General features: G+C 50.2%; 3 protein-coding genes across 15 annotated transcripts in view; 2 read left to right on the top strand and 1 right to left on the bottom strand.

Moving 5' to 3' along the window:
* ZNF385C (zinc finger protein 385C) overlaps positions 1-10308 on the top strand; it is a 71381-nt gene extending 61073 nt beyond the window's left edge. For 2 of the 4 annotated variants that reach the window (XM_009251748.4, XM_054546413.2), the window contains 6 exons: positions 2811-2921; positions 5366-5531; positions 8121-8414; positions 8951-9147; positions 9471-9581; positions 10065-10308. In XM_009251748.4, the coding sequence (XP_009250023.1) occupies positions 2811-2921; positions 5366-5531; positions 8121-8414; positions 8951-9147; positions 9471-9581; positions 10065-10301 (1116 nt within the window). In that variant the 3' untranslated portion in view covers positions 10302-10308. The remainder of the gene's footprint in view (positions 1-2810; positions 2922-5365; positions 5532-8120; positions 8415-8950; positions 9148-9470; positions 9582-10064) is intronic. The other 2 variants (XM_054546416.2, XM_054546414.2) reach the window with 1 other exon arrangement.
* A 1256-nt stretch (positions 10309-11564) lies between these two features.
* Positions 11565-19774, bottom strand: NKIRAS2 (NFKB inhibitor interacting Ras like 2). Of its 9 annotated transcripts, XM_024234896.3 has the most exons (6): positions 19569-19774; positions 16986-17314; positions 15532-15639; positions 14731-14804; positions 14563-14633; positions 13501-13555 (listed from the first exon to the last, which is right to left on the bottom strand). In XM_024234896.3, exons 3-6 carry the CDS (start codon positions 15623-15625, stop codon positions 13501-13503), a joined length of 294 nt encoding a protein of 97 aa, XP_024090664.1. In that variant the 5' UTR covers positions 15626-15639; positions 16986-17314; positions 19569-19774. The 9 variants fall into 9 exon arrangements, with proteins under 9 accessions (XP_002827570.1, XP_054402395.1, XP_002827569.1 ...); XM_002827524.5 differs by having other exon boundaries at positions 11565-13555; positions 14563-14804; XM_054546420.2 differs by lacking the exons at positions 16986-17314; positions 19569-19774 and adding exons at positions 16178-16271; positions 16921-16983 and having other exon boundaries at positions 11565-13555; positions 14563-14804.
* The window catches only part of DNAJC7 (DnaJ heat shock protein family (Hsp40) member C7), a 40729-nt gene continuing 33479 nt past the window's right edge, over positions 19766-27015 (top strand). The window contains 1 exon segment of one of the 2 annotated variants that reach the window (NM_001132671.1): positions 19766-19855. In NM_001132671.1, coding sequence (NP_001126143.1) covers positions 19779-19855 — 77 coding nt within the window. In that variant the 5' untranslated portion in view covers positions 19766-19778. 2 annotated transcript variants of the gene reach the window in all.

Here is a 27015-nt window from a genome sequence, read left to right as displayed (position 1 = left end):
TTTGTGTGGTTTGGGTGATTGTGAGTCTACCTGTGGTCATGTGCCCTTTGTGTGCATGAGTGTGAATTATTCTGCTTGTCTGAGCATTTGTAACTGCCTGAAGCTTCTGTGCTGTGCGTGTGTCCTAGTCTGTACATTTCCTTGTACATGTGTGTGCATAACAAGTGTATGAATTTTAATTCACTATATGAGGGATCAGCAACCATCTCTGTTTTTTTAAATTTTGAAAACTCAAGTGAAATCATGGGTGTGGCATGCCCCATCCTGAGCAGATGGTGGCAAACTCCACCTCAGTCACACTTAGGAATCCCTTCCCTCCCACCCTCCAGAGTTAGACAGAGGTCCTAAGGAGTCTGAGGCATTTGGGAGGTGGTCCTCTGGTCTTGAGTCTTTGCTGTCGCTTGCTGACAGGCTCACTGTTGAAAGGCATGGTTCCAATTGCAGGGGGCCCCTGCAGGCCATTCTCCTCTGAGGTCCTGTCCCCTGAGCCCCTTGCTGGCCCTGGGTGCTGTGAAAATTTGAACCTCTTTCTGTTCTCGGGGAAGTTTCTGCACCCATGTGCTTCTCTCTAAGCTGTTTTCTTTTCTTGGGAAGGTTTGGAAAGTTCCATTTTTATTTTATTTTATTTTTATATAAGCAGAGATGAGGTCTCACTATATTATCCAGGCTGGTCTCAAACTCCTGAGCTCAAGGGATCCTCCCACCTCGGCCTCCCAAAGTGCTGGGATTACAGGTGTGAGCCACCACGCCCGGCCTGGAAAGTTCTTGACAAGTTCAGACAACTGCATTTGGCCCAACTTCCTGAGAAAAGGGAACATAAAGCCTTAATTCTATAAAAGAAGAAAAAGATTTAAAATAAGGAAAAGAAGCTAGGTGCGGTGTTTCACGCCTGTCATCCCAGCACTTTGGGAGGCTGAGGTGGGCTGATCATCTGAGGTCAGGAGTTTGAGACTAGCCTGGCCAACAGAGATGGTGAAACCCCATCTCTACTAAAAACACAAAAATTAGCCGAGCATGGTGGCGGGCACCTGTAGTCCCAGCTACTCGGGAGGCTGAGGCAGGAGAATCGCTTGAGCCCAGGAGGCAGAGGTTGCAAGATTTTGGCTCCGCCATTGCACTCTAGCCTGGGTGATAAGAGGGAGACTCCATCTCAAAAAAATAATAAGGAAAAGAAAAAAAATCCAAATTAATATTCCAAAGAAACGATCCTACTCCTTGGAGAACCTTAGGTCTCCACTTGCTGCTCCCTGCCTCCCACTGGCCCCCACCTCCCCTGGCTGTGGCTCTCACTCTCTCAAGAGAGGTCGTCATGGCTGGGCGCGGTGGCTCACACCTGTAATTCCAGCACATTGGGAGGCCAAGGCAGGTGGATCATTTTGAGGGCAGGAGTTCGAGACCAGCCTGGCCAACATGGTGAAACCCTGTCTCTACTAAAAATACAAAAATTAGCCAGACGTAGTGGTGGGCGCCTGTAATCCCAGCTACTCGGGAGGCTGAGGCAGGAGAATCACTTGAACCTGAGAGGTGGAAGTTGCAGTGAGCTGAGATCATGCCACTGCACTCCAGCCTAGGCGACAGAGCAGTACTCCATCTTAGAAAAACAAACAAACAAAAAAAAACGGTCATCAGCAGCCTCAGGCCCTGTGAAAGTGGCAGAGCTGATGAGATAGGACTTATCTTCCCCCAGCCCACAGGTCCACACATGAAGCCTGGGTGATGGGAGAGGAAATTCCAACAGAAGGGTTCTTTGTCTCTTCCCTGCCTCTCCTTGTTTCCAACTCTCTGTCCCAATAGTTGTAATTATTGCAAAGGAGAGAAAAAAACAAAAATAATGACCTAAGGGGCACCAAGAGATGCCAAAGTGATCACCAGGACATGGTTCCATGTCCCAGAATCATGCTGGGCACTCTGGCCATTCCCCTGCTTCCAAGCAGAAGCCCAGGCTGACAAATAAAGACAGCCAGGGGGAGAGGCTGTGTATTTTTCTTTTCTTTTCTTTTCTTTTCTCTTCTCTTTTTTTTTTCTTTTTTTGAGACAGTCTCACTCTGTTGCCCAGGCTGGAGTGCAGTGGCTCAATCTCAGCTCACTGCAACCTCTGCCTCTCAGGTTCAAGCCTCCTGCCTCAGCCTCCTGAGTAGCTGAGACTACAGGCACATGCCACCACGCCTGGCTAATTTTTGTATTTTTAGTAGAGAAGGAGTTTCGCATGGCCAGGCTGGTCTCGAACTCCTGACCTCAGGTGATTCACCCATCTTGGCCTCCCAAAGTGCTGGGATTACAGGCGCGAGCCACTGCACCCAGGCAGCTGTTTCTTCTTCCTTCTTTCCTTTTCTTTTTCTTTTCTTTTTTTTTTTTTTTTGTGACGAAGTTTCGCTCTTGTTGCCCAGGCTGGAGTGTAATGGTGTGGTCTCGGTTCACCGCAACCTCCATCTCCCTGGTTCAAGCAATTCTCCTGCCTCAGCCTCCCGAGTAGCTGAGATTACAGGCATGCGCCATCACACCTGGCTAATTTTGTATTTTTTTTTTTTAGTAGAGACGGGGTTTCTCCATGTTGGTCAGGCTGGTCTCGAACTCCCAAACTGAGGTGATCTGCCTGCCTTGGGCTCCCAAAGTGCTGGGATTACAGGTGTGAGCCACCGCGCCTGGCCCAGCTGTTTCTCTTTCCAACATCCACAGGATGGAAAAGTTCTTCCTAGAAGCTGACCAAGGCCCTCTTCAGTCATCTTTAGTTTTGGGCATTTTGTGCTGCCCCCGACCCCTGCTTCTCAAGCCAACCCCAGAGTTACTATGCCCTCCCACTCCCTTCACAGATGGACCCGGTCCAGAAAGCTGTCATCAGCCACACGTTTGGGGTCCCCTACCCTCTGAAGAAGAAGCTGTTCATTTCCTGTAACATCTGTCACCTGAGGTTCAACTCAGCGGTGAGACAAAGTAGTGAAAGCAGGTCTGGGGAGGGGGCTGGGCAGGGAGAGGGCTGGAGGCTGGGCTTTCAGAGTCCTTCTGGGAGGAATACCAGTGGCAAAGGGGCTGTGGTCTGTATTTTCCACCCTGGCTGCAGAAGAGGCACTCTTGGTCCTTTAACCATCGCATCCTCTCCTCTCTCTAGATTGTTCTGCCCCTTCCCCTTCTGCCCAGCTATAGCCCAGTGGGATGCCATTTCCTTCCCCCCAGGCCTCTCTCCTGTGTTCTGGATCCTTCTGCAAGAGAGAAGACTGCCCTTCCTCCACTCTGGGTCCCAGGGGCCCATCTCATCAGCTCCTGGTCTGGAGCTGAGCTCTTAAGGCACCTGAGAGTTTACAGAATGTGGTCATGCCCATCCCCTTAAATAATAGTTTTCATGATACATCTGTGAGACGGGTAGAGGCGGGATTTTTTTGTTTTGTTTTGTTTTTTTAGACAAGGTCTCACTCTGTCACCCAGGCGGGAGTGCAGTGGCGCAATGTTGGCTCACTGCAGCCTCCGCCTCCAGGGTTCAAGTGATTCTTGTGCCTCAGCTTCCCTAGTAGCTGGGATTACAGGCATGTGCTACCACGCCTGGCTAACTTTTTTGTATTTTTGGCAGATACACAGTTTCACCATGTTGCCCAGGCTGGTCTCGAACTCCTGGGCTCAAGTGATCCACCCCCCTCGACCTCCCAACATGCTGGGATTACAGGTGTGAGCCACCGCGCCTGGCCTAGAGGTGTTATTATAATCCCCAATTTCCAGATAAGGAAAGTGAGCCTTAGAGAGGTTAAGTGACTTGCCTAAGACCACACAGCTGGTAAGTAGCAAAGCTGGGATATGAATCCAGGCCTGGCCAACCCCAAGGTCTATGACTTTCTACTACAGCCTACCCCTTTCTACTACATCTTACCACTAGGTAGAGGAGGAACCTCATTCTGGCCTCCCAGGGAAGGTCTACCTCCTGTTAGGCAATCTGGGGTTTTGGTTGGATGTCAGCAGAACTGCAGTGGTGTAGCATCCAGGGAGGGGCCGTGGGGGCCTGTCTTTCCCATGTTTCAAGGAGGTGGGCCAGGGAGCAGCAAGTGAGGACCCTTGGAGGGAGGACACTGACAGACCAGATTTGAGGATTCCCTTCAGGCCTTCTGGTTCCATGAGTCCTGCAAGAGATGGAGAAGAGGCTGGGCGTGGTGGCTCATGCCTATAATCCCAGCACTTTGGGAGGCCAAGGTGGGTGGATCACTTGAGGTCGGGAGTTAGAGACCAGCCTGGCCAACATGGTGAAACTCCATCTCTACTAAAATACAGAAGAAAAAAAAAAAAAGCAGCCAGTTGTGGTGGCAGGCACCTGTAACCCCAGCTACTCGGGAGGCTGAGGCAGGAGAATCGCTTGAACCCAGGAGGTGGAGGTTGCAGTGAGCCAAGATTGCTCCCATTGCACTCCAGCCTGGGTGACAAAGCGAGATTCCATGTCAAAAAAAAAAAAAAAAAAGGGAGGAGAGAATTCGTTCTGAGGGAGGAACCATGGCTTCTTCCTGCCGGACCCCAGGCACAGTGTCTGGCAAATAGCAAATGCTCAGTAATGACTTGTTGAACAAATGAACAAAAGGATGAATGTTCTGGGGTACATATGCCCCAAAGTGTGGGGATTGCTCTGCTTTCTCCATTTGTGCATTGATACACTTGATAACTAACATTCATTGAGCACCTACTCTATGTACTCGGCCCTTGTAATTCATGTTCCCATGTAATTCTGACAACCCCATGAGGTCAGTATTATCATCACAGGGTTTATGGGTGAGGAGACTCAGGCTCAGAGAGATGATGTTACTTGCCTAAAGATGTAGTTAGTGGCCGGGTGCGGTGGCTCACGCCTGTAATCCCAGCACTTTGGGAGGCTGAGGCAGGTGGATCACGAGGTCAGGAGATTGAGACCATCCTGGCTAATACGGTGAAACCCTGTCTCTACTAAAAATACAAAAAATTAGCCGGGTGTGGTGGCAGGCGCCTGTAGTCCCAGCTACCCCGGAGGCTGAGGCAGGAGAATTGCTTGAACCCGGGAGGCAGAGGTTGCAGGAGCCGAGATGGCGCCACTGCACTCCAGCCTGGGCGACAGAGCGAGACTCCATCTCAAAAAACAAAAAACAAAAACAACAACAACAAAAAAAGATGTAGTTAGTAAGTGGCTGAGTCAGATCTGAAGCCAGAGGCTGCCTGCCTTGGAGTTCATGTGCGAGAACGCATTCTGTAAACCTCAGAGCCACATGTGCTATGGTGATGATGAGGACAAGGACAAGGACTTGCCCTTTGTGTGGCCCGAGCCCTGCCTCCCTTTGACTTGTCCCCCTGCTGGGCTCCAGTTCACAAATGGGGCATGTGGACTCAGCCAGTGAATGGTGACCTCTTGCCCTCCCCTCCCCAGAACCAGGCCGAGGCACATTATAAAGGCCACAAACACGCCAGAAAACTCAAGGCTGTCGAGGCTGCCAAGAGCAAGCAGAGGCCACACACCCAGGCCCAGGATGGGGCTGTAGTGTCCCCAATCCCAACGCTGGCCAGTGGAGCCCCTGGAGAGCCACAGAGTAAAGGTCAGTCCTGAGCTCTTCTCTTTCCCACGTCTCCAGTCCACATCTGGTTTCTGACAAGGGGTTGAGAGATTTCTCCTTATTCTTTTTGCTTGTGTTGGAGTATTCCATACAGACAGGCAAAGGCACACAAGTGTACAACTCCATGAATTTTCCTAAACTGAACACACCCAGATCAGGAAACACATTACCAGCACCTCAGAAGCTTGTCTTGCACCTTCTCCTGGTCATTACCTTGAAGTATTCATTTCCAAGGGCTGCCTTCACAAATGACTTAATTTGTGAAGTTAGGAATGGTGGCTCACACCTAGTGATGGTTAACACTTTGGGAGGCTGAGGCGGGAGGATTGCTTTAAACCTGGAGTTTGAGACCAGTCTGGGCAACATGGTGTGACCCTGTCTCTACAAAAAATTTATTTGCCAGGCATGATGATGCACACCTGTAGTCCCAGCTACTTAGGAGGCTGAAGCAGGAGGATCTGCTTAAGCCCAGGAGGTCGAGGCTGCAGTGAGCTATGGTCATGCCACTGCACTCTAGCCTGGGTGACAGAGCAAAACCTTGTCTCTAACCTCCCCTACCCACCCAAAAAAAAAAAAAAGAGACTACAACCTGGGTGGCTGAAAACAACAAAAATTTATTTTCACACAGCTCTGGGGGCCAGAAGTCTGAAATCAAGGCGTTGACAGCGTTGGTTCCTTCTTGGGGACTTAGAGGAGAAAGTGTCCCATGCTTCTCTTCTGGCCTTTGGTGGCTGCCGGTATTCCTTGGCACTCCTTGGCTTATAGACGCATCACTCCAATCTCCACCTCCATCTCCACACTCTCCCTTGTGTGTCCCTGTGTTTCCACCAGCTCTTTTTATAAGGGTACCAGTCACTAGATCAATCCCACCCGAATTCAACATGACCTCATCTTAACTAATTTTATCTGCAAAGACCCTGTTTCCAAATAAGGTCACATTCTGAGGTTCCAGATAGACATGAATTTTGGGGGAGACACTATTCAACCAACTACAACCCCTCTGATGGTAAATACGATCCTGACTTTTCTCAGCATAGATCAGTTTTACCTATTTTTGGTGAAACATAGAGTGTGTAGGGGTTTTTTTGTATCTGTTTTGTTTTGTGGGTTTTTTTGTCTTGTTTTGTTTGTTTTTTGAGACATAGTCTCGCTCTGTCTCCCAGGCTGGAGCACAGCGGTGCAATCTTGGCTCACTGCAACCTCTGCTTCCTGGGTTCAAGCCATTCTCCTGCCTCAGCCTTCCAAGTAGCTGGGACTACAGGCACCTGCCACCACGTCCAGCTAATTTTTGTATTTTTAGTAGAAACGGGGTTTCACCATATTGGCCAGGCTGGTCTCGAACTCCTGACCTTGTGATCCACCCACCTCAGCCTCCCAAAGTGCTGAGATTACAGGTGTGAGCCACCCCGCCTGGCCTGTATCTAGTTTTTATTCATCTCTCACAAACATTCATCAACATTCATTATATCTGTAAGATTCATCCATGTTTTTGCGTGTAGCTATAGTTTGTTCTTTTTCATTGCTGTGTAGTACTCCATTGCAGATCATACCACTTTTTTTTTTATTTAAATTTTCAAAAACTCTTTTTTTTTTTTTTGAGACAAGGTCTGGCTCTGTCACCCAGGCTGGAGTGCAGTGGTGTGACCTAGGCTCATCTATCTCCCTGGCTCTCAAGCGATCCTCCTGCCTCAGCCTCCCAAGTAGTTGGAACTATAGGCATGTGCCACCATGCCTGGCTAATTTTTGTATTTTTAGTACAGATGGTGTTTCGCTGTGTCACCCAGTCTGGTCTCGAACTCCTGGACTCAAGTGATCTGCTAACCTTGGCCTCCCAAAGTGTTGGGATCACAGGCGTGAGTCACTGCATCTGGCCCATACCACTGTTTTTTTGTTTTTTTTTTGTTTGTTTTTTTTTTTTGAGATGGAGTTTCACTCTGTTGCCCAGGCTGGAGTGCAGTGGCGTGATCTCAGCTCACTGTAACCTCCGTCTTCCAGGTCCAAGCGATTCTCCTGCCTCAGCCTCCCGAGTAGCTGGGATTATAGGCATGTGCCACCACGCCTAATTCTGTATTTTTAGTAGAGATAGGGTTTCACCATGTTGGCCAGGCCAGTCTCGAACTCCTGATCTTAGGTGATCCACCTGCCTCGGCCTCCCAAAGTGCTCAGATTACAGACATAAGCCACCATATCCAGCCCGTACCATTATTTTTTAAAAATCTGCTCTCCTGTTGGTGGACATGTGGGTAGTTTCAGTTTTATGGTATTATGAATAGTGTTCTCTGAACATTCTAGTACATCTTTTTTGGTGATCTCTGTTTATTTAAGTCAGCAAATAAGAATATGAGGGCTGTGAGGGCTTTCTGAGACCACTGTGTCCAACTTAATGATCTCAGATGGAGAAACTGAGGCCCAAGTCTGCCCATTGAGTTGGTAGAAAAGCTGGGCCTGGAATTCAGTGCTGGTCATCCACCAGGGGCCTTCCAGGCCACCTCCATGGTCAGAGCTGAAGATGGTGGTCTCCAGCGTCATCTTGGGTCTCACACTCTGCCCCCATGCCTTCCATCTCTGCAGCAGTTCCTGCAGTCCCTCCTCTTGGGCCTCCACTCCAGCCACCACCAACTCCAGACCCTACATCCAGGGAGCCAGCCCACTCAGAGCTCTTGGATGCTGCCTCCTCATCCTCTTCTTCCTCCTGCCCACCTTGCTCCCCAGAGCCTGGGAGAGAGGCACCAGGGCCTGAGCCAGCGGCAGCTGCCGTGGGAAGCAGCGTGAGTGGGGAAGGCAGGAGCGAGAAGGGGCACCTTTACTGCCCCACGTGTAAGGTGACGGTGAACTCGGCCTCCCAGCTTCAGGCTCACAACACAGGTTAGTAGTCGCAGGAGCTGGAGCCCGGGGAAAGGGTGGGGCAGAAGCTAAGCCTCGCCAGATGAGGGCAGGCTTGAGTTCCCGGGTGCTTCACTCAAGGGTTGGGTGGCGGAGACTTTGTGCTTGTGTGTTACTGAACGGACGTTTCCGGGTCCTCCCATTACTCCTTGGGGAAGGAGAATTGGGAAGAGAAGTCTGAGGCAGCAAGAACTGAAGGTCGCTAAATCTCTGAAGGGTCACTCCACAGGAGACAGGAGACATCTGCCTCTCTCCTTAGATTACACCCAGAAGGAAGGGACTGAAATCAAAGCAAAGGGGAAGCCAGCTATTTGTAGTGCAGGAAGGCCTTTCATAGGAGGGGCTGGCATGAAAGGACAGAAGCTGGGAGGGGAAACCATGTGTGGCTGGAGGGCGATGTGTGCACAGAGCAGCCGTGAGGCTTACGGGGAGAGCCAAATTGCATGAGTGTGGAGGGGGTCTCTGTGGCCCCTGCAACCCCTTCCTGCTGCTGAGAGACTGCCTTCTTCCCTCTCCAGGAGCCAAGCACCGGTGGATGATGGAAGGTCAGCGAGGGGCTCCCCGGAGGAGCCGGGGCCGCCCGGTGTCCAGGGGAGGTGCCGGACACAAGGCCAAGAGAGTCACAGGGGGCCGGGGCGGCCGGCAGGGGCCCAGCCCTGCTTTCCACTGTGCTCTCTGTCAGCTCCAGGTCAATTCAGAGACCCAACTGAAGCAGGTGGGAGAAGTGAGGCGGTGACTGGGGTTGGTGCCAGGGGAGGGGGTTGGGGGGCAGGGCAGGAGAGGGAGGGACCCTGAAGAGGGCAGGCCGGGCACAGCAGAGCAGGCTGGAGGAGCGAGGCCAGCAGGCCAGTGGGCCAATTGAGGGCAAAGGCCAAGACTCACCTCCCCTTCCCAGGGCCTACCCCAGGGTGAGGACCCAGTCTGTGCTTTGGATGTATGAGCTGTGGATAGAGGAAGGGGAAGAGTCGAGGATGATGGTCTTGGGGTCCTTGGGCTTTGTCATCTTGTTCCCAGTCTGTCTGTCTGTCTGTCCATTAGCACATGAGCAGCAGGAGGCACAAAGACCGCCTGGCCGGGAAGCCCCCCAAGCCCTCCAGCCAGCACAGCAAGCTGCAGAGGCACGCAGCGCTGGCTGTGAGTATCCTCAAGGTATCTGTCTCCAGGCAACAGAGCTGGGACTGGGTCAGGAGGGGAAAGGGCGGGCTGGGAGGGCCAGACGGGGGGCTGAGGTGGGGCAGGAAAAGAGGCCACCCTGCAATGAGGCTGCTGGGCAGTGAGAGAGCTAGGCCTGGGAACTGGGATCTGCCCAGAGGAATTTCCGGGGAGGTGAGCTGGGGTAGTCATCCTAGGGGCAAGAGTGAGGGGTGGGCGTGCATCTCCTAGAGACCATCTCTATCCCATAAATCCTCCTCCCTTCTCCCATGCTGAGACTTTCCTCCCTCAGGACAGGAAGACAGGTGGTGGAGAAAGCCCTTCAGAATGAATGTTTGGGGGTGGGAAGGGAGGAGGATTTAGGTTTGGAACTCTAAAAGGCACGTTTTCCCTGCAGCAAAAAGCTTGAGGATGGGCCCCAGGGAGGGGGTGGGGTTTTCTGGGGTGGAGACTGTGTCCATTCCTTTCTTTTCTGTGTAGTCTAAACTGGCCTTGCAGAAGCAACTCACCAAGACGCTGGCAGCCCGCTTCCTGCCCAGCCCGCTCCCCACCGCAGCCACTGCCATCTGTGCTCTGCCAGGGCCCCTGGCCCTCCGCCCTGCCCCTACAGCAGCCGCTACCCTCTTCCCGGCTCCCATCCTGGGCCCAGCTCTGTTTCGCACCCCAGCAGGAGCTGTCCGCCCTGCCACAGGACCTATCGTCCTTGCCCCTTATTAGCCCTCATGGGGAGGCCAGAGCTGATTTCCCAATAGCCACTCCTTGTCTCCTCCTGTCCTGAGACACCTTGGTTTCCTACATGCCACAGGGACTGTGAACAGCTTCAGGGGTCCTGCCTGATCCAGAAAGAGTTGGGCTAGTTTTAAGGGCAGCTCCCTTCCAAGGACTGTCCCCACCCTCCTTTCCCAGGCCTTCCAGGGTTAATCCTAGGCTTGCCTGCATTTCCCACCCTGACAGACCCCAAAGATCTATGCAGAATCTCAGCCCCAGCCACGTGGTGCTCTCACTTTCCTCCACCCAAGACCTACACCAAGACCCACATGGCCAGACTCCAGGAATCTTAGCTTCTACAAGCCATCCTCTCCTACCCAGGGGACGACTCTCTGACCTCTATTCCTAGGCTCTGGGGCTTCACTGGAGATAGGGATGGGGTCTCTAGCTGCAGCAGGCTCAAGGCTATCAGGACAAGGTGACCATGGGAGTGTGACAGAGGACCATGGTGGAGAAAGGGGGACCCAGAAGTCCTTCGATCAGCAGTGCTAAGGGGGGGGCAGAACCAAGGAGGTAGTGGGGCTGGTTCTGAAAGCTTTTGGGAGCTTCATCTGCTCTGAAGGGGTGGGACTAAGAGAGGAGGTGATGTTCTGGTTGGGCCCAGGGTTTTGTTTGTTTTAATCTTAGTCTTCTGGGCATTCATGGGCCCAGTCTTTTTTTCTGTTTCAGAGTATCATTCTGTTGCCTAGGTTAGAGTGCAGTGGTGCAATCTTGGCTCACTGCAGCCTCTGCCTCCCTGGTTCAAGTGATACTTGCTGATGAGCCCAGTCTTAATATTGAGGGGGTAACTCATCCCTCAGAAGCTCTCTTCTTAGCCTTTCTCTGACTTCCTGAACCCCAACTCTTGGAGGGCGAGTGTGGGTCTCCCTCAGACTATGGACTCAGTTAACACCGAATCCCCCCAGAGCTCCCAAAGGAAGCACTTTCCCCTACAGCTTCCCACTCCAAACTGGTCCTAGCACTACATTCAGCTTTCCCTTCTCCCAACCAGCCCCTGCCACTGTGAAGCTGAGTGTTGGGAGGCAGTCTCACATGCACTTGCAAGACCCATTTTCATGCTGTCAATGTCAACGTCACAAACTCCCTTCCACTGCAGCACTGCCCCCTCCCCACCCCACAATATGGGACCCTGCCAGTATCCCCCGTATCTTTTTTTTTTTTTTGAGACATTTCCAATGGGAGAACCAGAAAAAGGGGGGAGGCGAGGGAAACTTTTTTGATAACAGTTGTGGTTTTATTGTGTCCAATCAATGCATCAATAAATGAACTTGAAGCCCAAGCCTGTGTGTGTCCTAATTCCACTCACCCAGCCCCGGGCACCTGCCCCACTCACCTCTGGCTTTGAGAAGGGGCATGTGTCGGTGGTTGCCTGGCTGCAGTGTCTCACCTAGGCTAGGTGTGCACCTTAGAAGCACAAAGCGGGCACAGTTGTGGGTAATAAGCTTACTCTGCAGGCCGCTGGGTGTGTGCCCACCCTCCTGAGCCCCGAAAGAGGACCTGTCAGCTCCTGAGAGGCTGCTACGGGTTTGCCTTGTTCTGTTCAGGCATCTGAGGTAAGAAGGAGGGGCCAGAGGAGCACCTTGTCCAGCCTTCACCATGACAGCGGGCATATAAATATAAATACAGGTAACTTATAAATAGAAGTCCAGCTCTGAGCTGAAAACCACAGGCAGGATAAAGAGCAGCCTCCAAGGGCGAGGCTGGCGGGCTGGGCACAGAGCGGCCACTCTGGTGACTGACAGCAGGTAGTGCACTCCTGCCCCCTGGTGGCTGGAGGGAGCAGCAGATCCCAGCCTCCCGGGCTGGTCGGCATAGCACCTTAAAAGAGGGAGAAGCCATTGGCTTTACAAAATCAAGAGAACTGGAAAGGATCTAGGAGATCATCTAAGCAACTCTGGTCATCTTACAGATGAGAAACTGACACCCAGAGAGGGGAAAGGTCTTGCTGGGTCACAAAGTGGGCTGGCGACTCATGGCCCAGTTATTCTATTCCATCTCAACCAGTGAGGCCCATCTGCTCCCTGAGCAGGAAGAGGAAGTAAAACAATTGGTGGGGTGGTGGGGAATTTTTTTTTTTTTTTTTTTTTGAGATGGAGTCTTGCTCTGTTGACCAGGCTGGAGTGCAGTGGCACGATCTCGGCTCACTGCAGCCTCCGCCTTCTGAGTTCAAGCAATTCTCCTGCCTCAGCCTCCCCGGGTAGCTGGGATTACAGGCATCTGCCACCACACCCGGCTAACTTTTGTATTTTTGGCAGAGATGGGGTTTCATAATGTTGGCCAGGCTGGTTGTGAACTCCTGACCTCAAGTAATCGACCCGCCTTGGCCTCCCAAAGTGCCGGGATTACAGGTGTGAGCCACTGAGCCCAACCAGGGGTGGGGGATTTAAAACAGAAAACTACACTCCCAGGAGGCTAACTTCCAGCCAAGAAAAGGACAGGAGAAAGGTCAGGGTGAGGGATGAGGAGACACCTAACGCCAGTATAGGAGCATATTTGTGTGTGCACAACTAAATGCATACACACAATACCTGGACACCCTTTTTCTGGAGTCCAGGCTGGTGCCATAAGTGTGTGTGTGTCGCTGACGGGAAGCCCAGAGGGTGGGGCCCCTACCTATAATAGGAACTCAACCCAAGAAGGGACCCTGCTGCGTGGTGACTCTGCTTCCTGTCTGGGGCAGCTGGAAGGGACGGTGACCCACAACTGCCCCAGGAGACAGTAGAGCAGATCCTATAAAAGCTGGGGTGGGGAGTAGGCTGGGAGGGCTGAGGAAGGGGATGTCAACCAAGAGTATTTGCACTTCCCAGAGGTGAGAGGGAGCAAAGTGGCTGGGGCCTGGCCTGGCGGGGAGCTCCCTGGTTGACTGGGAAAGACAGCTTGCCCTCTACTTTGCCCTCAACACATCTACCAGAGCCCCAGACACTGAAATGGGGCTGGGATCGTGAAGGAGGAACGGCAGCTCTTCAGCCATCCAAGGAGCCGCTGCCCTTGTTCTTCCGGCTGAGGGGGAAAGCAGACTTGCTCTGGGGTTGTGTCATCTTGCTGGCCAGGTAGACAAAGGGCTCCAGGAGGGAGCGCCGGTCCGCCACTGACACCTCCCACAGCTTCACCTTCTCTGACTTGGCCCAATGCTGAGCCACATCTGGGTCTACACGCCGCTGCTCCTGTAAGTCACACTTGTTGCCAAGGACCACGATGGTGACCTGGGGAAGAGGGACAGAGCATAGGCCTGTGAATGTACCATAGAACCAGGAATGGACATGGGGGCTGGCAACCACCTAGGAGTTCTATGAGAGGAAAGCTCAATGGCTGATATCTCATCTCTTTCTAGATTCCATACCACTCATTGTGGGGAAGGAGATAGTTGTTTTTTTTTCCTCTTTCCTCTGTTCAAATTCTGGCCTCCATCTAGCCCTCCTTTTAGGAGTTCTGTCACCAGCTCTGTATTGCCCATACATGCTCATTACTAGCAGTCAGTTTCTGGCTTAACAACTGGTAAGGAAGCACTCCCTGAACCCTGCAGCTTACAGTGGGATTCTGGAGAACAGAAGGGCCTTCGTGGCCAGATGCAGTGGCTCACGCCTGTAATCCCAACACTTTGGGAGGCTGAGGCAGGTGGACTGCTTGAGTCCAGGAGTTTGAGACCAGCCTGAGCAACATGATGAAACCCCATCTCTACTAAAAATACAAAACTTAGCCAGGTGTGGTGGCGTGCACCTGTAGTCTTAGCAGGCGGCTGAGGCAGGAGGACCACCTAAGCCTTGGGAGGTTGAGGCTGCAGTGAGCTGTGATCATGCCACTGTACTCCAGCCTGGGTGGCAGAGTGAGACCCTGTCTCAAACAAACAAACAAAAAAAAGAAGGGCTTTCATAGCTAAAAGCACGGAACCATCAGGAAGGACAACTATGTGGGGGCTTCATACAACTAAGTGGGGGCTTCATACATTAGGTCAGGGACCCCTTCAACAACTAAATGGGGGCTTCATACATTAGGTCAGGGACCCCTTAAACCACAAAGAGGCCTCTTTGGTTGAGCAGACTCAACATGCAGCCACTCCTGAGGGTAAAGATACCCTCAGTGGCCTCCACCCCACCTCTGGCTCCCAACTCACCTTGGAGTGAAGAATGGAGCCATGCCAGGCTTCCCAAACCAGCCCTCCACCCAAACTCTCTGACCACTGAGGCTCCCACCAGAAGCCTATGCCACACACCTCCTTCTTGTCCTTGGATTTGTCAATCTCCTTCTTGAGCAGCTCCACACGCTGAAAAGACTCTCTGCTATCTGTGCTGTAGACCAGGACGTAGCCATCAGTGCAAGAGAAGCAGTGTCGGGGCAGTTCGGCCCCATCTCGGAGCCCCCGGGTGTCATAGAAACGCACCTGCTCTCGCACCCCCCGGTCTGTCTCAATGGAGCCCACGTAGATGTCCTCCTGCGTCTCGATCATCTCCGAACCTGGTATAAAATGAGAAAACTGTCTGAAGTGGAGAGAGAGATGGGAAATGTGAGTGATGAGAGCATCTTAAGGCTGACCAGATGGGGAGAAAGGAATGTGGGGGGCTGAGGAGGCCAGAGAATTGACAGCCTGGCAGGACTGAAATGATTTGGGTTTAGGGGAACGAACATTAATTTCTTTCTTTTTTTGAGACGGAGTTTTGCTCTTGTTGCCCAGGCTGGAGTGCAATGGCGCGATCTCGGCTCACCGCAACCTCCACCTCCCGGGTTCAAGCGCTTCTCCTGCCTCAGCCTCCCGAATAGCTGGGATTACAGGCATGTGCCACCATGCCTGGCTAATTTTGTATTTTTAGTAGAGACACGGGTTCTCTAAGTTGGTCAGGCTGGTCTTGAACTCCCGACCTGAGGTGATCCGCCTGCCTCAGCCTCCCAAAATGCTGGGATTACAGGCATGATCCACCACACCCGGCCAATGGACATTAATTTTATGCTAATTCCATGCTAAGCATAAGTGTGACATGACAGCTTCCCCTTCCTATCTTGGACATAGAGCTTTCTCCCTCCGGATTTGTTCAGTGTTGTAGAGTTGATCTGTTACAATGTAAGTTTTATTCTTCCAGGGGCAAAAACCACCAGGAGCAGCTTTTAGCCTGTGTGTGTTGTGATCAAGTCCTATTCCTTATTTTTCAACTTCTTCCACTGTTCCTCCCCCTCCAACAACACTCACCCACTACATGGTTCCCATACAGAAGCTGCTCCAGGATTGAAGTTTTGCCCACAGACGCCTGGCCACACACGACCACCTTGCAGCTCTTCCCCATGCTTAGTTTTCAACCTTGAAGAACAGAAGCACGCTGGGTGAAGTGAGGAAAGAAAGCATCAACACAGAGGGCAGTTACTAGCAGATGTTTTCTGGTGGACAAAACCAAAAACCAAAAAAACAGAAGGCAGAACGTCCATAACTGAGAGCCCAAGTTCTAAACTGAATGTATAGTTCCAGGGTTTCAGCACCATCCCAATGCTAGTCAGAGGAAACCGATGTCTCTATGTCTACTACTGGACGGTAAGCTGTTATTTTATTCGTCCTTGTTATCCCCAGTACCTAGCCAGTATCTGTCACAGGGCAGGTGCTTGGAAATGCTGCCATAAAGGGAGAGGAAAGTCACTGGCCACTGGCCCAGGTTCCCTTCTGTGCGCAAGATGTAGAGGACCAATTAGTGAAGGCACCTCAGCCCAGCTTCCTCTCTTTAACCATGACCCCATGGAGAATTAAGCAGGAACAGTATTTTGTGTGGCTGTCTGAAGCCATCTGCTCCCTGGGGGGACTGAGCAAATAAAAAGGATAATCTGGGGCAGGGCACGGTGGCTCACACCTGTAATCTCAGCACTTCGGGAGGCCGAGGTGGGCGGATCACAAAGTCAGGAGTTCGAGACCAGACTGGCCAACGTAGTGAAACCTCGTCTCTACTAAAAATATAAAAAATTAGCCAGGCGTCTTGGCGGGTGCCTGTAATCCCAGCTACTTTAGAGGCTGAGGCAGGAGAATCGATTGAACCCAAGAGGCGGAGATTGCAGTGAGCCAAGAATATGCCACTGCACTCCAACCTGGGCGACAGAGCAAGACTCCGTCTCAAAAAAAGACAATCTGCTTTCCTGTACGACTCATCTGGATAACAATCAATTCCCTCTAAACCCCAGTCAAGTCTATGGCTAAAATGAACATAAGACAAGAGAGAAAAGAGTGAAGAAACCTAACGAAAAAAAGGCTTCAGAAAGGAGATACTTTTTGCTGCCCTTGGACTGACAGACACAAAAGAGAAAGCTCAGATACAGAAACCCTAAGAAGTCCCAGACAGATATCTCCCCGAAGGCAAACTTCCAAACACAAGCCCCCCAAAAGCTCCAGACAAAGATCCTCCCCAGAGAGCAGAGATAGATCACTCCCAAAGACGGTCCCTAACAGAAACCTCTCCAGGGGAAGCTCCTGACACAGACCCCCTCTCCATATAGCCAGCCCCACAATAAAGGACACCATAAGAGTGGGCCAGAGGGGCCTCCGCCACAGATTTTCCCACGGGGGAGCCCCCAGAGGGAATGAGAGGCAGAGACCAGCCACCTAAAGCGGCCCGGAGGCGGAAGCCGATCCTAGCGCCGGACGAGCCTCGCCTCCCAGCTCCGTACCTCCCGGGGCCCCCGCAGCACCAGCCGGGCCCTCGGAGCTCGCGGGGACCAGGGGAGGGGCAGCGCCGCCGCAAAGGCTCCAGTCTTCCTCCAGAGTCGGTGTAGGCTCCGCCAGGCCCCGCCCCCACCGCCTGCCCGCTCCCCGGCTTCCGTCAGGCAAGACGAATTCCGGCAGCGAAGGGCGGGCGCGGACCGCGCAGCTCCCCCAGAGGCCGGCGGGAGAATGACGGCCAGGACCTGGCCTGGGTGTGCGCGGGAGCCCAAGGTTCTAGACTCCCTCGACGCGGGCCGCTGGGTGTTCTGGTGTCTCTGAGGCCCAGATGTTCTCTCTGTAAAGGCGATCAGAGTACAGTAACTCTTCGTTTACTCAATCATTTATTCGTCAAATGTTTTCTGGGCATCATCTCTCTCTGTGCCAGGTGCAGGGCCATATACTGAAAGTGGACGAGTTATACGTGATGGCTGCCCATCAGAACTCACGGTCTAGAGAAGCTAGATGTCTAACAACTACTGAGGTGCTGTGGGGCACAGCAAAAGGGCATTTAACTTTGAGTCAGCGGACACTGAAGGGCCTGGGGGAAACGGTGTTCTAGGGTGGAGGAAACATGGCTACAAGTCATGGCATTTTCTGGAACTATGAGAACTTGGGTTCAATATTGGTGGTAGAAAGGACCTAAATATTGGTACTCAAATTAAATTATTAAAAAAAAGAAACAGATAATCAAAGGCTTTGTGTGGTAGGCCAAAGAGATCAAATTGACCGCAATGGAAAGCCACTGCCAATGAAGAGACATGATCAGTCCCTGAGGAAGGTCACTCTGGCAGAAGAGGGAAGACTGAACAGAGATGAAATTAGAGACCGATTAGGAGACTATTGCTGTATTCCAAGTTGTTTTTTTTTTCTGTTGTTTTGTTGTTGTTGCCGTTTTTGTTTTGAGACAGGGTCTTGCTCTTTTCTCCGTGCTGGAGTACATTAGTGTGATCATAGCTCACTGCAGCCTCTAACTCCTGGGCACAAGTGATCCTCCTGCCTCAGCCTCCCAAGTAGCTGGGACTACAGATGCATGCCACCACACCCAGCCTATTCCAAGATTTAAAAAAATGATGAGCGCCTGAATCGGGATGGAAAGATGGAGATAGATTTGGGAAATATTTGGTAGGAGAATCAACAAAACTTGGCAACAGATTGGAAGCCAAGAGTGAGAATGGTTTAATCCATTTAACAAGATATGGAATTTAGGAAAGATAATAATTACATCCAGCATTTGTTTTTTCTGTTGCTGAGGTGTGGGTAGACAATGAAAAGTTAAATTTAAATATGGTAAGCCTTGGGGATTTGTGAAACATACAAGAGATATCCGGTAGATAGTTGGATATACAGCCATGGAAGCTGAAGAAAGGTCTAGGTTGGAGATATGAAGAGTTGAGAGTCATCAACAGATGGAAATAAAGCTGTGGGAATAAATGAGTTGCCTTAGATAGAATATAAAGTGGGAAGATAGTGAGACAGGTTGGCTAGCATTAGACTGGACTATGAGCCACTGGCAGGCAGGGCAGGTGGTCTGTAAGTCTTGTGCCCTCACAACCTAGCACAGAGTAGGCGTTTTGGAAAGGGCTATTGAGTGACTGGCTCAACGAATGACCCCTCCTTTCCAACCTAGTGAGCTTGTCCTATCCCTCCCTACTCAGTGGTCGCTGTGGTTTCAGCTCCCTCCACACTGGGATAGGTAGAGCAGGAGCATTGGCACATGCTGTTTTCCTGGAACAAACAGGTAAATCCTTTTAAAATTCTTTTGCCCTCTTCTTATTTTACTCTTAGCTTTACATTGTAAAGCTACTCCTCATACTCCTCCAATTTAACCCCAGAAAGCTCCAATTTAATTCAGCTCCACAAATAGTCGTTTGGGTGAGGGAATAACAACAAAGACAGTTAAACTGTGCCCTTGTCCCCTATGAATTCTCAATCCAGACCGCATTCGGCAAGGCAAGCGTGATGAGTAGAGAGTTTATATAAGAGGTGGGAGTACTGGGGACACAAGAGCAGGGACCTCACCCCGCGAGCTTCCTTATAAACTCCAGGGCAGGGTCTGGGGCGCCATGTGTCAGCTTTCCTAGGCTTAATGCTGAGATGGCACTCCCAGGCGGCTGACATGAAAGAAGCCTTGTAAAAGGGTCAGCGTCATTAGGGTGATGAACCAGTTGGTGTTTGGAGATCCGGAGTGGATGAAAGGCGCAGGGTGAAGACGCCCTGCGTTCCCCTGGCTTGGTTGGGCAGGGCTTCCAGAGAACGATGAAAGCTGGGGGAACTGGGCTCGAAGTGTCTCTTGACTTTCCTGGGAAGAAGCTGTGGACACACTCCAAGGTCGGAAAGGTAGCAGTGGGGACTCTTTCCCTACAGAGTCTTGGGTCACCTGGTCCCCACCCAACCCAGACTCCACGAAGCCTTTCAGGAAGACTCTCTAGGATTGGAAGTTGCTATGGCAATGAGGCTCTTGGAATACTGAAAACAGCCAAGCCCTAGAGAGGCTACCACCCGTACACCCCGCCTTCCCACCCACGGGTAAAGTGGCGCCGCCTACGCACAGGCACAGTCCCTGGACTCCCGCCCCGGCGCGGAGACCACCGTGGACATCCGGGGGCAGGAGGCCGCTCTGGCCCCAAGCGGAGCCTCTCTCTGGTAGACGAGCCCGTGGGAGCCCTTCTGGGCGCGGCGCCGCTGAGCTGCTCTATGCTCCAACCGGAAGTGCTCTTCACCGCCGGCCTCCCACCCAGCTCTCTGGTCCCGGCGGTAAGATGGCGGCTGCCGCGGAGTGCGATGTGGTAATGGCGGCGACCGAGCCAGAGCTGCTCGACGACCAAGAGGCGAAGAGGTAACCGGGTAGTAGGGTCGTAGAGGAGGTGACCTGCAGCTCCGTGGCTCAGGGAAACCCGTTCCTGCCATGATGCAGCCCCCAGCTGTTGAGGCGATGCCCCGCCCTCCGCAAACACCCCCCCCCCATCTGAGATCAAGGCCGGATGGACCCCCTGAAGGGGCGCTCTTGGGGGTCGGCCTTCCTCTCCCGTTTCCGCCTGGCGTAGGAGCTGAGGCATGGCCTTGTTCTCCAGCTGAGAGGACGATCGTCCTTATAGGAGAGGCCGAGTCTCCGAGGGCAATTTCAGAGGTCTGGTGCGAGGTGGGGGAGGCGGCGCGGCGTCGATGACGACTTCCTTACATCGCCCCCGACCCCCGCCTTCTCTTGTTAACTTCTGTGCTTTGTTGCCTGTCTGCACTTTCTGTCTCCAAAACCTTTGCCCTCCTCATCCCGTTTTCCCTTGTAATTATACCCCAGCGATCACTAGTCTGGGTTCGAAGTGATTGTGTGTCTCCATAATTGACCTGGTTGCCCCGGGTTATCCCAGAAGTCAAAGATAATAGAGAAAAAAAGGAAGAGCGAGGGGCTTATCTCGTGTTCTCTACGTCAGACTCCTCTTCCCCTGTCCTTCCTGGGTGATCTTTATCCTTCCCAGCACTGTTCTTTCTTAAGTTAAGCACCAAGGAAGAGGGCAACTGCTTGGGCGCTGTTGGCACTCCGAAGCAGCCGCAGTGGTTCGAGATTGCCAGTCGGACTAGCCAAGGGAGCTGCTGAGTGAGTGGTTTTCTAGAACGCTCTAGATTCTGGCAACAGTTAGGCCAGATTATTGGAAGTGGGGTTGGAACAGAGTTTTGGGTAGTCATACTTGTTCTAATCCTAAAGCAGAATTGACAAGAAGGTTCTAGAAGTTTGGAGCTCTTTCCTTATCAGCTGCGGGTTAATCTGACCCATTTGTTCAAGATGTCTACAGTGCCCTCAGTCTCTTTGCAACATACTTTATATCTTCATACCAAGCCCGTTGTGTCTTCAGGCTGGGTAATTTGAGGTGGTGATGTAGAATTAGTTCATGAGATCTGAAATCAGGATTCTGAGATTTTTACTATCTGATGAGTTCGAAATATAAGAAGTACTTGGACGCAATGAATAGTTATCAAGCTTGAGGGTGGTTACCACAGCCAGTGTCTCAAGTTCCTGATCTGTTGGGAGCTGAGGGGCCTGACAAAGTGTAATAGGCCCCTGGGATATCAGAGAAGCCAGGACACCAGAGTCCAGTCTCTGTTCTTAATTTTGAGCTTTCATGTTGTTCCTACTTCTTTCTAGGTATTTAAAGCTAAGCATCATCAACCCTTATACATCATTAAAGAGCTGCACAGTGGGAAACAAAATTCCTCCCAGTGCAGACAGAGCTTAAATTAATTGTAGAGATTTATTTGTATTTGGAAAGAGTTCAGTGGTTCTTTATATTGTAAATAGGGATTTGGCCATAAGTTGTTTATTTTTTATTTTTTTATTTTTTGAGACTGAATCTCGCTCTGTCGCCCAGGCTGGAGTGCAGTGGCGCGACCTCAGCTCACTGCAAGCTCCGCCTCCCGGGTTCACACCATTCTCCTGCCTCAGCCTCACCAGTTGCTGGGACTACAGGTGCCCACCACCACATCCGGCTAATTTTTTTTTTTTTTTTGTATTTTTAGTAGAGATGGGGTTTCACCCTGTTAGCCACGATGGTCTCGATCTCCTGACCTCATGTTCCGCCCACCTCTGCCTCCCAAAGTGCTGGGATTACAGGCGTGAGCCACCGTGCCCGGCCGGCCATAGGTAATTTTAAAAACTCACCCTACTCATTGTAAATCTCTGATGTAGAGTGTCCCTATTTTGGACTTCATTTCATAGCCTCCTATCTTAAGCAAATACATTTCTTCAATCACAGCCTTAGAGGATATTCTATCATAAAATTGGAGTAAATGAACCTGAAGACATATAATAAAATAGGTTATGCTGTAATGTGACCACATCACACAAAACATGGTATTTGATAGCAGTACAACAAAATAAGGTAAACTACCTTATTTCATGGAATTTAAGTGTCATTAGGCCCGGCGCAGTAGCTCACGCCTGTAATCCCAGCGCTTTGGGAGGCCGAGGCAGGTGGGTCAGCTGAGGTCAGGAGTTTGAAACCAGCATGGCCAACATGGCAGAACCCTGTCTCTACTAAAAATATAAAAATTAGTGGGGCGTGGTGGCATGCACATGTAATCCCAGTTACACGGGAGGCTGAGGCAGGAGGATCACTTGAACTCAGGAGGTGGAGGTTGCAGTGAGCTGAGATCGGGCCATTGCACTCCAGCCTGGGTGACAAAGTGAGATTCTATCTCAAAAAAAAAAGTCATTGATTGCAGAATGCAAATTATTTTATCTGTCACTAAGAAAATGTAACTGTCAATTAAACATGACAACATGCATTATTCCTGTAGTTCAAATAGTGACAGAAAAAAATTAATTAAAAAAAGAAAAAAGACTGAGCATGGTGGCTCACACCTGTAATCCCAGCACTTTGGGAGGCCAAGGCGGGTGGATTACCTGAGGTCAGGAGTTCGAAACCAGCCTGACTAATACGGTGAAACCCCATCTACTAAAAATACAAAAATTAGCCAGGCGTGGTGATGCTGTAATCCCAGCTAGTCAGAAGGCTGAGGTGGGAGAATTGATTGAACCCAGGACGCAGAGGTTGTGGTGAGGGGAGATCATGCCATTGCACTCCAGCCTGGGCAACAAGAGCAAAACTCCGTCTCAAAAAAAAAAAAATCAATTAAAAAAAGAAAAAAATGCATTCTTATCAGATTTCTATGTTTCTCATATATAGCACTCTTTTTGACAGAATTAAACATAGTTATTTATTATATACCACTTTTGTGCACAAATCAAAAGGAAAATAGGCTGGGCGCAGTGGCTTACGCTTGTAATCCCATCATTTTGGGAGGCTGAGGTGGGCGGATCACGAGGTCAGGAGTTTGAGACCAACCTGGCCAACATGGCGAAACCTCATCTCTACTAAAAATACAAAAATAGCTGGGCGTGGTGGTGGGCACCTGTAATCCCAGCTACTCGGGAGTCTGAGGCAGGAGAGTCGCTTGAACCCGGGAGGTGGAGGTTGCAGTGAGCCAAGGTCACACCATTGCACTCCAGCCTGGGCGACACGGTGAGACTCCATCTCAAAAAAAAAAAAAAAGGAAAATAAGTGAAATAAACAAAAAAATCAGTTTAACTTTTTGCCATATCAGACATCCTTAGAAGAGTAAACATTGGCCGGGCATGGTGGCTTACGCCTGTAATCCCAGCACTTTGGGAGACTGAAGCAGGCTGATCACCTGAGGTTGGGAGTTGGAGACCAGCCTGACCAACATGGAGAAATCCCATCTCTACTAAAAATAGAAAAAAAAAAATTAGCCAGGCATGGTGGTGCATGCCTGTAGCCCCAGCGACTCAGAGGCTGAGGCAGGAGAATCCCTTGAATCCGGTAGGCGGAGGTTGCGGTGAGCCGAGATCGCACCATTGCACTCCAACCTGGGCGACAAGAGTGAAACTCTGTCTCAAAAAAAAGAATAAACATTAGGCTCTGTTAGTATGAAAAAGCCTTGTCTATGTATGATTTTTCCAGTGCTGAAAATGGGATGGAGATTTAGAAGCTTTGGAGGGAGGTGGTTTTATGTTTTTCATGTGTCCTGGATTCCTCTTGTGTGGCCATAGCAGAGGGCTGTGATAGGGGCATCCCTTACAAATGCCCTTTTACTGTCTGGCTTGGTTAGAGTTCTTTGGCCAAGTTCCTGCCTCTGTTGTTATGGTCCTCCTACCAGTTTATTTAGGGATCAAGAGTTAATGAGTCTCTCGGGTTGTTTTTGTGAGGTCCAGCAAGGAGTCCTTCCTTCCTTACAAGTCTTGGCTTCCTTCCTTCCTTACAAGTCTTCCTTCGTTCCTTACAAGTCTTGGCTTAAGACATGTCCTGCTGCTGCTAAGTTGTCACAGTCCCACAGGGGGGCAAAATGAGAGGAGCTTTTAAGATGGACTTCACGATTGCAGCATTTTAAATGGCTACATGTTTTATTTCCTTAGCTTTAGTGTTTCTGTAAAGAAAAGAGATGGATTTCAATTTTTTTGCACGTCACTCTGACAAAGTTCTGTTTCCCTTTACAGCAGCGAAGAAACTAAAATAAGGCTAGGCTTAGTGGCTCACGCCTGTAATCCTAGCACTTTGTGAGGCCAAAATGAGAGGATCGCTTGAGCCCAGTAGTTTGAGACCAGCCTCGGCAACACAGTGAGACTTAGTCTCTATAAAAACATTTAAGGCTGGGTGCGGTGGCTCACGCCTGTAACTCCAGCACCTTGGGAGGCTGAGGCCAGTGGATTGCTTGAGGCCAGGAGTTCGAGACCAACCCAAGCAACGTGGTGAAACCTGCCCCCCATCTCTGTAAAAAAAAAAAATACAAAAATTAGCAGGGTGTGATGGTGCATACCTGTAGGCCCTGCTACTTGGGAGGCTGAGGTGAAAGTATCACCTGAGCTGGGGGAGGTCAAGGCTGCAGTGAGCTGTGATCACACCAACTGCACTGCATCCTGGGTGATAGAGTGAAACCTTGTCTCAAAAAAAAGGGTTGGGGCTAAAATAAAAGATGTATTAGTTGGCACTCCAAAATAGATCAGGATTCTATGCATGAAGATTATTTCTCTTTGCTCACCAAAGCAGGCAAAGCTATTTATGAGCCAGAGGGTTAAACTTCAGATGTTTCACATTTCAACTAACTTAAGGCTTTATGTTTTCCTGGGAAGTTGCTGACTGCTTTACCTAATATGGGAATACCTGTCTTGAGTTAAGGATCTCTCGTTGTATCTCCTGGGCTGGGAAACAGCTTGATCTCTGTAGGGAGTCTTTCTTATGGTAAACTTGAGGGATTTCAAATTGTTTTCTGTTCTTTTTGACGGAGTCCCGCTCTGTCACCAGGCTGGAGTGCAGTGGTGTGATCCCAGCTCACTGCAAACTCCGCCTCCTGGGTTCAAATGATTCTCCTGCCTCAGCCTCCCGAGTAGCTGGGACTATAGGCACGTGCCACCACACCCAGCTAATTTTTGTATTTTTAGTAGAGATGGAGTTTTACCATGTTGGCCAGGATGGTCTCAATCTCTTAACCTCATGATCCGCCCACCTTGGCCTCCCAAAATGCTGGGATTACAGGCTTGTGCCACTACACCCAACCTCAAATTGTTTTTCAAAGAGAAAACACTTATGTGTCTCAGCATATACCTAGTGTGACTGGACAACAAGATCTAAAAGAATCAAGGGATCCATAGACTTAAGAGTCAGGACATCCTTACTTGATTCCTTGAGCTGATAAACTTAACTTCTCTGTATGTTTTCCTGATGGGCACAAATAAGAGCAATTCTTATTAGGCCCTTACTACCTAGGTATTGTAAACTCTTTGCGATTAGGATTTTGCCTTTTATTTCTCTATTCAGATTGTTAATGGGAACAACTGAACTCTGAATTCATGTCCCGGGTTTCCTGTAGTTGCTGTTTGTTTGCTGCAGCTTTGCATGGTGTTTTTGAGTTTGTGGACTTACTTAACTGAAGAGCTTGTGGGCATGCCTCCTCCACTTTCTTCCTTACCCGGTTTTAAATTCTTAGGAATGTGTCCTTCTAATCTTCCTCTTGAAGTTTCAGAGCAAGCACCTAGACATTTCAGTAAGCCTCCAAACTGAGTGGGAATTTATCTTTGACCTGGAACCCAAATCAGTGAGAAACACTATTTTCCTTTTGCTATGCACTAAGTGTAGTCAGATGTGAAGAAATGGGAGATGGGAGGAGAAATGAGTCATGGTTAAGGAAGGGATAAACCTAGGAATACAGAATTCTCAATACCAGCAAATTAATTGAACCCTGATGCTAACAGATGACAAAGTAGATAATCATAACTGGAGCAAAGGTAGAGTACAGAGAAAGGTTCTCTCTTAGTGCTTTAGTTCAGATCCACATGTTAACTAGTGCCAGAGAAACAAGAATTTTGAGAAAATATAGGCCCAAGTGAGTGGCAGTTGCTTAGAGTCCAGTCTACTCCCAACAACCAGAACTCTGATTGGCTGAAAGCCCAGCCTTATTGTACATTCCAGCCAATCAGGGATTAATTTAGTCATTGAAGTTTATATTTTAAAGGTTTTGAAAAGCTGAGTACTGGGCACTTGCTTTTTCGTTCTTCAGGACTTTAGAAGATTGGAGAACAATAGTCAGCAGTTGCCTAGTTGCTTTGTGGCCTGATGCAGAGTCCCTCTGAGAGCCCATTTCTCCCTTACTGCACTAGTCTTTGGTCCCCTCTCTCCAGCACTGAGTGATGTGGAAGTTACTCAGAAGTCTTTCCAGGTATTGTTTTAAACTTTCGAAGTAAGAACAAAATTCAAAGTGCAGTTATCCTAACAGGCTATTCATTTTATTGGAGTGACACTGTTTTTTCTTCTCCCATTCGGATCAAAATGGCAATTCCTATGTTTTACCCTCACCATGGGTAAGAATATGAGTGGTTGAGGATTTTGAGAATGGTAATAGGAGGAATATATGACTCTCAGGTCTTGTTCTGAGACCTGAAATTCTATTGGCATGTGACTTACAATTTGTGTGGGGAGGCCAGATTGTCAGATAAGCAGTGTTAACCATCTCTCTTGATTCTAATATTACATTTGGAGAGAGTGTGAGGGGCAAGCAGGACCCTGTCTTGTTTTTGGAGTTTCTGTCCTGAGAGTTCTTCCTTGGACATTTTGCCCTGAGACAGTTAACCACCTGTTGAACTAAGGAACCAAGACAACTTTGAGAAGTAAAATACCGTTGACAATCCAGGCTCCTCCCCACTCTAGTTCCCATCTCCACCGCACCCCACTCCACCCAAAAAAACTCAGGAAGCAGCCTTTATATATATTTTTTTTTGAGACAGAGTTTCATTCTTGTTGCCCAGGCTAGAGTGCAATGGCGCAATCTCGGCTCACTGCAGCCTCCACCTCCCGGGTTCAAGCAATTCTCCTGAGTCCGCTTCCCGCGTAGCTGGGATTACAGGCATGCGCCACCACGCCCGGCTAATTTTGTATTTTTTTTTTTTTTTTTTTTTTGTAGAGACAGGGTTTCTCCATGTTGGTCAGTCTGGTC

The sequence above is a fragment of the Pongo abelii genome, chromosome 19 (assembly GCF_028885655.2).
Source record: "Pongo abelii isolate AG06213 chromosome 19, NHGRI_mPonAbe1-v2.0_pri, whole genome shotgun sequence".
Lineage (NCBI taxonomy): Eukaryota > Metazoa > Chordata > Mammalia > Primates > Hominidae > Pongo > Pongo abelii.
Note: the sequence above shows the minus strand (reverse complement) of the source record. Positions and strands in the feature narration are given on the sequence as shown.